Below are 10,063 nucleotides of genomic sequence, written 5' to 3'. Positions count from 1 at the left end.
AATTGGTCACGATGGCTGACCCGCTGATAATGGACCGATTTATTGTCCAGAAACGATAAAGCCCGTTCTGCTTTCAACTTTGGCACCTCTGGAGTCGACACGACATTAACATTCCGGTGAAAGACGGGTTCCGCAACGCGGCAGTGCGTCCGGTCTTGCTTTGCGGCTATGGAGCCCGGCTGACGTGCTTTGAGGATAGTTCAGTTCGTTTTTCAGCTCACAAAAGATGCACCGAAGGGCAGTTGTTCCAAATGCTACAACGTCATTCACCGAGTTGATGAAAATAAGGGAATTAGGCACTTGTTGGAGGTGATGGCCCAATCCATGCATTGACGAGAATGGATCTGTTCGTCCACTACGGCAGGAAGTGAGAGCTACGCAGTAAAGACAGTATTTTGATACAGTGCCACCTTGTGTCAGGATCACTAACCAGTGGTGTGACTCATCGCTGCTGTTCCCATCCAAGAAGACGGCAGTTATTGGCACATCTGAGTTGATTGGTGAAGGCCTTCACGCTTTCTTGCCAGGTCGTCTTCAGAGACCTTCATGCAGTGAACTCGTCTTTGGCCCATACAATAGAGCTGCTCGAACCGCAGCGGTGCGTACTGTACCCTTGACAGCCAAATGGCAAATTTTAGGGGTCGGTAGACGCCTTCCTGACTTTCCTGATTCGGGAATTGGTTTAGTCCTTTGCCATTTCACCAGGACTTACGCAGCTGTCCGGATAGACGGAGTTATCCACGATATCAATCGGTTCATCTACACCCTGGGGTTTATTCAACCCTGTATATCATTAGCACTCTACGCGTACGTGTGAAACGCTTGTCGAACGTCCAGGGACTATTTCAACCCCCGAGGAACTAAATGTTGGTAGACAAGATTTAAGTAACGCGTCTGTGAAGAATTTGAGGGCAACATAGAACAACCTCACCTGAGTGTTGCAAACGCAGGAGGAAGTTTGCCGTAGACTCATGAGTTGAGGCCTATGGTGCCCTCTTAAGAGATTGTAAATTAGAATGGATGTTTGCCATCTTCAGTATCTGACGATAGGGTAACAAGATGACTCGGTGGTTAGAGCGTGTGGTTTGAACCCAACCTCTGCCTCTCAACTTCCCCTGTCTAGGCTTGGGCAGCCTGCCAGTATTCCAGCCCTCGTGCTTCCTTCGGGTGGCATGGCGGTGAGGCATAGAAAGGTTGCTACAGCTGAACGATGTATGTACGTGATCTGACGATAAACGAAATGAAAAATAGATTTAGGGTCGAGAAAAGCGACCGTTACCTGTCTCGAAAAAAGTGGCGCACTTCCTGCTTATGTGCTGTCAGGGTGGGACCTACGGCAGTGAAGCATCAATGGTAGACACTGACGTTACACTGAATAATGAGAATGATGAAGGTAGGATCATGATCGATGCAACCTCGACCAGGACCAAACCCAAACTGTTTCCTGCTAACGTGGTTCTTCGGTGATAGGTCGGCCTGCATAGAGAGAGCAACTGGGCGCAAGGACTACTGGATGGACGCGTGATTTATAGTGTTGATTACGTTGTCTCGCACCCTTTTTGAATATCTGGAACACCGCTGAGGTACTCCAACCTGTCGGTATTCTCTCACCTGGAACCCAGCTGAATCTCCTTTGTGACGTTTCCAGGCAAATGAATGTGCTGCACCAAGCCGCCTCATGTTTCAGTCGCTACTATATTCGAGATATCGCGGTACATATATATTTGTAATGCACTACTCATAGGGTTGCTGAAGCTTCGTCGACAACCCACGACCGGTTTCGCCGCTCTTGGTGCTCTGGCATGATTTTCCACTTGTTATTAACACCTATCGTACCTGACCCATAAGGCAGCGAATTCAATGCGGAATGTCTTCTGATTTTCATTTCTATGTTTGCCACGGGGAAAGGTTAGGCGGTTAAACGGCTGCCGGGTCACCTTGGTGAGATATTTGTACGCTCAGTTGACCACACAGAAATGTTTAGTTCACAGCAGATAACTCTCCAGAGGCTTAGAAACCAGGTGCGGAATACTCCTGAGCAGACACATGGGATGGTCCCAAAGCGTTTTTGTAAACTGTAGCAAGCTTTATCGATTTATTCTTATCTCCAACTCATCTGCTTCGGTTGATACACATCAAAAATGCGACCACGTGAGATAGTTTACAGACAAGTAATTGCTTGAGTAACCCGCGGTAACCACCTGTACTTACAGTGTACACCGACGTCATCAGTGAATCAATGACCACCCAGCTCACTCCGTGTATTTTTACTTCGAAAGCTACCGATAGCTGGATGATTATAAGGATGATACATGTAAAGTAGGAAGCAGCAAGTAGGTTGAAGCTTCTGCGAACCGCCGATAGTTCAAGGCACCACTTTGTCTACCAGAGGTTTTATTTCGGATGCCGCTACATATCTACTCCATTCGGTTGTTTTTTGCACATGTCAGCAATGACAAGACTGAACGATTTGTCGCTGGACTGCACGATGTTCAGAACATCTCTCGAAATGGAACCAGACGGGATCTATTAATGTCGATTCAGAACCGTCTCGCCGACCGGGTGCACTTTACGAGAACGCAGTTTACGAATTGAGCCTGTATTTCATTGAGCCAGGCTTCAATACCTTTCCCAAGGGTAAACATCTCTCCCATCCGTCCTTTCAAAGACTGGAGGGTTTTGCAATAGTCTGTCCATATCATCCTTCGATATTGTTCTCATCCATAGTTAAACATTAGGTATTCTGTTTCTGGCAGTGGTTACTAGAGCGTGTACCACATCCGACTTGCGGATCACTGCGACGGTTTCTACTCGCTATAGAGACTGTTTGGAGGGACAGGCCAAATATACACCAGTGGACCAACCTAAGGGAGTCTCCTAAAGGACAAAACTTGGATCCTGAGTTTTTTTCCGTTTCTTGCGATTCACGTCAATCGGCATGTATCCGTAGCGACTGAGAAAGCCTTGATTCCTTAAATATAACTACGGCGGCACTTCATTTTGAAGAATTACTCAAATACACGTATTGTCGTCAGTTCTATTCAGTGCACTGTCACAACCGGTCTGTCCTCGGTTCCTGACCTTCACTGTAATAAGTTCTGTCGGTTCGTCAGCCAAACATCTGATCTTCCACCCACAGTTTATTGGCATCTTTTTTTACCTATCATTCTCCTTTTCTTTCGCCACCCCAGTCGGTTCTGGAATCGAAGTCAGACTTTATGGATGCAAGGTCATACGAGCTTGTTATTTGTGTCCACAATTTGTTCGACATGATCCGTCGGGACTTTATCTTCACACTTTTCCGAGCTCTCGTTACTGCAGGAGATCGTGGTATCCAGGCGAAATCTCGAGTGAAAAGGTTGGTCCTCGGTATAGCGCACAGAGGTCAAACGCCTAGGCATGGCACTATTATCTTTTCGCTGTTTGGTCGTTTTTACTTTTCCAGTATTCTACGATTCTAATTCACTTTCTTCCCTGTACCTGTTGTGAACAAAGCACTGCATCACTTAGAAGCACTACCTGCCTTAGTTATGTGTAGGTTTAGATATCTGTCTATGAGTTTTTTTTAGTAAAGTAAGCATATATGAAGAGTAGGATCGTAATATTGAGGAGCTCTTGGTTTCCCCTACTCAACATGTGATCTGGTTGCACGCAGCACTCCAGCCAAACTGGTCAGACTCGCAATGTCCGTCAGGCTATCAAGTTTCGTAGCTTCCACCTTGTACACTGAACGTTAAAATTTTCCCGTTTGCATGAGCCCAAACTAGCAACCAGTATCATCGCGTGTAGGATCAAGTTGTTAGAAAGCCAGAGAGTTTTTTATACTCCTGTCATCTTCATTCAATAATCCGTTGAATGTACATCTGCCTGTCAGGTGAACAACTTTCGCTGAATCCCGCTTTTTTGAATCTGTGAGATAGTTTTTGATCATTTAGACCACCATTCAACCAAACAGTAAAGCATCCCTGTTCAGGACTGATGTGTGGTCGATGATGGGTCGTTACCTCTGTTTATGCATATGCTGATGCCATCAAATTTCCAACTGGGACTTCAACCAATGCAAGTTTGGATTAACCCTATTGGTGATGAGACACCTGTAGCTGAATAGTGATGTTACCCTCCCCCCTCCGGAAGTTTCCTGCTTGCTCTCCCATTAGCATAGCGAATATGTATGGCTGATAGCTTTAAGTAGCTTTAAGGCGTGAACCTACTTCCCGGAATTTCCTTGAGGCGGGCTGGGGCCTTTAGGGTTATCTTCACGTGATCGTCGGAAAGCAATAGGAGGGCAGTGAAACAATCGTGTCCTCAAATACCATGGAAGCAATTTTCAATACCAGCGCTTTATTGTCATGTAACCATGTCAGTTTGAATGAAGCCCTGGTGTGAAAACGTTGGAGATAATATAAATAACCGTTCAGCCGTAGCACGCTTTCGGTGCTCAGCTGGAACTACACCCGAAGGAAGCACGAAGGCTGAGATACTACCAGGTGGCCCAAGGCTACACAGGTATCGAGATGCCCGTGGTGGTTTCGAACCACATGCTTGAGGTCGTACCTTGACCACTGATTGGAATCGTGTATCCAAAATACCATATCGCTCACAGTTAAGCGTTCCTACAGCCAATAAGCCATTCAGTTTTTCCACGATCCGGCACACGTCGGATTCTATGTATTCCTTTCGAAGGAAGTCCACTCATCCCAAAAGTGGGGCACAACGGACAACTCGCTTTGTGGGCCTGTCGCTATGAGTCATGCGTGTAGCTTACTGGTGGCGTAACCTGTTTTCAGCTGCTTGTTTAGGCTTGGGCCACCTGACAGTATTCCAGCCCCCGTGCCTTTTTGGGTGACATGACATCTAGGCACCGAAAGAGTTGCAGCTGAACAAACGAGCGGCCTTAGACATTTGGCTATCTTTACCTGGTTTTCTTCGTGAATTTATTGAAGACTGACTGGTTCATCCCATATCCAATCTTCCTGCAATGGTGCGGTATGCAGACATAGACTAACCCCGAACCCTGCACTTTGTCCCATCTTAGGTAACCTTTTTCTGAGTCGTTAAACATAACTTTTGAGCAGTGATTTAACAGCTGGCAGTTTACATTTGGTATGTCGATACTATTTTCATTTTATGGGACCCTTTAAGCCTCACTGATTTGGCACATTCTGCATCCAGCTACAGTACTAGAATTGAATCGTATGGCAGTCTCCACTTTCTTGGCGAAGCCTTAACAAAAAGATCAGATGGAACACTACAGGGAAGCGAGAATAGCAGACAAACTTATCCCATCCAGTACACGAACTTCCGTGGCATCGTTGGTATGGCATACAAAGCCTCTGTTGAATAGGGTCCTCAGGAGCTGCATTCAGTATACTCTTGAAGCAGAACTGAAATTAGTTACAAAAGTCATAGTGGAGAGTAGATTCCCAAAGTAGTTCATAAGTGGCAGAACTCACTAACAAAATTTCGGTCCCCATATAGTTCTTATTTTAGTTTACATATACTCCCAGTTTGTAAGCAACAATGCTTGTGAAACTCGCACGTCACCCGATAGCTTTCTTATGGATACTATTCAGTGCAGCGCAGCCACTCCGTCTCATAGGTCTATCCAAACTCTATGAAGGATGCAGACGGTACACTGGCGAATGTGTCCAACAGCAGAAGCTGCATTGTTTAGGCCACGTACTGCGCATGCCGAACCATCATTTGTCAAAAAGTGCTGTTTTCCGTGCCCGATTCGGGGTGGCGAAACAGATAGATGGTCACTTCTTGACCTGGTATATGAGTATGAAAGAAGCTACAAAAAATCTGGGTGGTCAGTGCGACTTGCCCTCAAGGATGGTGACCGCGTGATCCCCACTGCGCCTGGTTGGAGACGCTGCAAGATACGCCTGCTAATCGATGTCAGTTGCGTTCTTGTCAGTTTCTATCCAGGTTGAATTCATGAATGTCTGTAGGTGTAGAGACCTCTGAATGACTGTAGTAAGCTAGCACTGAGTTTTTCCCCGTCCAACCTAATTTTTTCCCCAAAATAAGGCTTTAAAATAAGTCGTAGTTGTAATACAACGAAGCATTAGTGTTGAGTACTGATGTCATGCTGTCGATGGTGTTGATGATGAAAACTAATGTACTGCTTGCAAGTTTTGGCTTTGACTTGTCATTACCCGTATGTTTACTTTTTAGTGCTAATGAAACAGTCCCGGATAACAAAGTCGATCGGGGCGACCCGAAAGACCACACATCCTCGTTGAAAGAAGTGGTGAAACTGGAAACCGTAGACCTCCCATTACTGTGTGCGTGTACATTCTTGGACAGTTCGGGCAAAGGATATTTCTACACTGATGAAGTGGAAGACATGATAGTATTACTAGGACTTCCGGTCTCTCGATATCAGGTAACTGCAGTAATACTTTGTTACAGCTATAGTAAATGCGTTTGTGATCCATATCGAGGCAAACTTTATCCTCAACGCTCCTAGCATATCAGACTGATCGGAGTGCACCACGTTGGCGTTATTTTTGTAGAATTCGTTCTAGCGTGCTTCACAGCTAATCAGGACTTCTTCCCATTTGTTTAGGTGCGGTCACTCGTAACTAAAGTTGCTGACGGTCGCCGAATTTACTACCGTTCCCTCACCGATTCCGAAGTATCTCCCTCTACAATTAAAGCTGCGGGCGCATTGTCTGAGATTGATGATGATGAGTACTTGTTCGAGCTTATCCGTGGAGGCGATGCAATACTCGACGAGCAAAAGGAACTTGCGATGCCCACCGGCAGGTTAGTCTACTTTCTTCCTGAGGTTCGAGCACCGTGAACGATATGGCACTGACTATAAATTTCTTGTCCCTTTCCAGTGTAATGGTTTTGCGCGTCCCTAATTCGAACGACGCGACAGAGGCCGCCGCCGAAACGGGCGTCCTAGCGTCTGAGGTTGTGATCGCTCAGCAAATAGCGCAGCTGGAAGCAGATCGTTCGAAGTTGAAACGGCAGCTTAGGTGCAAGACTGATGAGATTGGTGAGTTGCTTTTTCAGCGTGAACTTTCTATGCCGAAGTCCGTGTGTATCCTCTATATATTGGCGGTCGCGACTGCCCAATGTTTGTTTCCCACCCCGTTAGATTTCAGATATTGCCGTATCCAATCCATTTACAAGCTATTATCTACTGATGGGCATTCGCTCATAGAGTAACTTGGGAATCTGTCACACCATGTTCTCCCAATAGCAGTAACCTTTCCCTCCATTCCCTCCTGGTGCCGCGAATCTCGTAACCTCCGTTGTGCATCTCCGGACTAGTCAGTTGAACGTGAAGTGACCGAATACAAGAGTAATCAAGTGGATTGTATACATAGCAGTGGGCCGACAATGCTGTCGAGAGCTGTATCATCTCCATACTCAATACTGTGACGTTAGTTCTGGACTGTATAATGGATCACTTCAGATTATTAGTTTGCTGATAACCATTCAGCTTTGTTGTTTATTCTACCGTGCTCACCAGCATTCCTGGGTAACAGTATTACGTTAGCCGGGAACCCCCATATCTCGAATGTAGTACGCAGCTTGTTTAGTGGGGAAGCAATAATCCTCATTCTGAATTTACTGAAGACTAATAAATGGATTATATTTTTTTACAACAATGCAACCACAGTTGGAAAATGTTTGGGACCGATTGGGAAGTCATCGTTTCAGATAGGTTTGGTAAACGATCGGAGGATTTATTGCTGGGCAACGTTTCGACCGAAGATCAGCACAACTTGAGGTAAAAAGGCGACTTCAAGATAGCGGATACCCAGTGGGTTTAATTAAGCGGCAACCAAGACGGGTATTGGTGCCAACACCAAGGCTCAACAAGGAGTGGATCGGAACAGCGGTCATTCCATACAAAACGGGGACATCTGAACTCATTAGAAGGATACTGAATACAGCTAACATTAGAATAGCATTCCAGAAGAGGAAGACTTTACGCTCAGTGTTGGTGCATTTGAAGGATCCCCTTCCGAGTGATAGGACTAGGAACTGTGTAAACTAAATAAAATGTAACGACTGTACGAAGGTCTGACAGCCAGGGAATTGCACACCGGAATCGGTGATCACAAGCGTTCCATTAACAGACCACCGAGTAACGCGGATGAATACCAGGCGATAGTCAAAGATTCGGTAATGGCAGGGCATGCGCTAGACACTGAACATAGGTGGATTTAGAAAATGTGGACATCCTGAGACGGGGTTTAAGATTCCCACCACAGCGACTGGTGGCCGATGCGGTGGAAATCGCCAAGCATCTCAGCGTGAATAGAATTGAGGGGGTAGAACTTGCAAATGTGTGGAGAGCGGTCTTAGTTCAGCCGTGATGACACGAGACGGTGTGCAGTGTGCGAAATGGTCTGGGTCTAAAAGTGCAAACCCAGCAAACCTTTGACTAACAGAGGTGAACGACTTCAAGAGGAATTTTCCACTAACGTGTCCTAGATTGAAAAAGCACGGACGAAAAATCCGGGTTCATCATAAAGACAAATCCCCCCTAACCAATCTATTGTAAATTTCAGTCATTCCCACTAACCAACAAACAGGAACATCAGCAACAGAACACTCAGCACTGATCAAGTCGGCTAGTCATAAGGAATCTCATGGATTGGTTCCCTGACTACATTTAAATCCAATCAACCTACTTACTACTCACTTGGGTCTGACGATGCTTTTGTTTCAAAAGCGAAACGTTGCCCAGCAATAAATCCATCGATTGTTTACCAAACCTCTCTGAAACAATTCAACCACAGGTTTTTTCACTTGGGCTGATGAATTGAGAGGTTTGCAGTGGGGTCTTGAAGGTACATGTGAAGATTATGTACAACGCAATTCGCGACCGGCTGCTATGGACCACTGATGGGTAGCTACTCAACATGAAGAGGAATTGGCTAGGGTGTCTCCGCATACGGTTGCGGCACCTTCAGAATACGTTTTACGGAGCATCATTCACATCAGTGTCGAGCTCCTCCGAGGTATGTTAACTGAGATGATATTCCGATGCATCGCAGCTTTATCCTTCTGTGTAGTGAATGCTCATTGCAAGTCCAGCAAGACCATAGTTTCCTGAACTGACACCCCCCTCTTTCACGCTTAATGCAATGCTTTTACTTTATCAAGAATGCAGACTGGCTGCACTGTGTAGGGTAATGTGGGCAACCTGGAACTTAAGTTGAAACTAGCGCTCTACAAGCTGAGTACACTATCGCTCATAATGATTTGTGAAGCCGTTCTCCATTCGATCACGTAGGCTTTTCAATGAAAGCAAACCCAAATTTCGGTCAACCAATCATCAACGCTCTGTTTTGTAATGTAAACAAAGGTCATTTACCGACGAGCCAGACATTGGACAACCCAAATTTCGGTCAACCAATCATCAACGCTCTGTTTTGTAATGTAAACAAAGATCATTTACCGACGAGCCAATAAGACATTGGACCAACCAGGACGCGGTACACCTGGAAATCCAATGGTGTATCAACCATGCTGTTTGTAATCCAATAAAACCTGATGTTTTGGTATTAACAAACAGTGTCTCCTGGAGTGAAGCGAGTCTTGTTTGAGTTCCGGGAACACAACGAAATAGTTTCTTATCTCGTCACAGGTCTCTCCTAGAAAGTCGTTTTCTCTTCCAGCAGAATCCTAAGCTTGTAAGTGACTCATACTGCCTGTGCCTAAAAATGAGTGAATTCAACGCGACCACAGTGACCAACTCAACATAGGCGCCTCCTGCTGGTGCTTCAAGTCTACTTTCCGAACTTTTCTGTAGCCGTTGAATTTGTCTCCAGGTTGTCTGGTACTACACGAAATTTTGGTGTGGTCCAGTTATCTTTTATAAAATAATAACTCATGTTTTATACAGGTAAGCATTACATCAATCTCGTCTGTTCCTGCCCTAGACCGTCTGCGTAGCTTGACTGATCAGATACCCACTTTGAAGGAAAAGCTAGCCTCTGCGAATAAGTCCGCAGATGAATTGCGCCACAGACTCCGTAGTGAGTACGAAAGGATGCAGTCAGCCTATCGGGTTATCGACAACAGGTAA

At 45.6% G+C, this 10,063-nt stretch overlaps 1 protein-coding gene across 1 annotated transcript in view; it reads left to right on the top strand.

The window, feature by feature from the left end:
* The window catches only part of T265_08766 (hypothetical protein), a gene marked incomplete at both ends in the record, with an annotated part of 56,009 nt that overhangs the window by 39,581 nt on the left and 6,365 nt on the right, over window positions 1–10,063 (top strand). Inside the window, 5 exons of the mRNA XM_009174658.1 lie at window positions 3,192–3,358; window positions 6,181–6,391; window positions 6,575–6,774; window positions 6,852–7,012; window positions 10,034–10,063. The exon at window positions 10,034–10,063 is cut by the window's right edge and continues 287 nt beyond it. Of these exons, the coding sequence (XP_009172922.1) occupies window positions 3,192–3,358; window positions 6,181–6,391; window positions 6,575–6,774; window positions 6,852–7,012; window positions 10,034–10,063 (769 nt within the window). The remainder of the gene's footprint in view (window positions 1–3,191; window positions 3,359–6,180; window positions 6,392–6,574; window positions 6,775–6,851; window positions 7,013–10,033) is intronic.

Source organism: Opisthorchis viverrini (genome assembly GCF_000715545.1).
Source record: "Opisthorchis viverrini unplaced genomic scaffold opera_v5_234, whole genome shotgun sequence".
In the NCBI taxonomy this organism is placed as follows: Eukaryota; Metazoa; Platyhelminthes; class Trematoda; order Opisthorchiida; family Opisthorchiidae; genus Opisthorchis; species Opisthorchis viverrini.
Note: the sequence above shows the minus strand (reverse complement) of the source record. Positions and strands in the feature narration are given on the sequence as shown.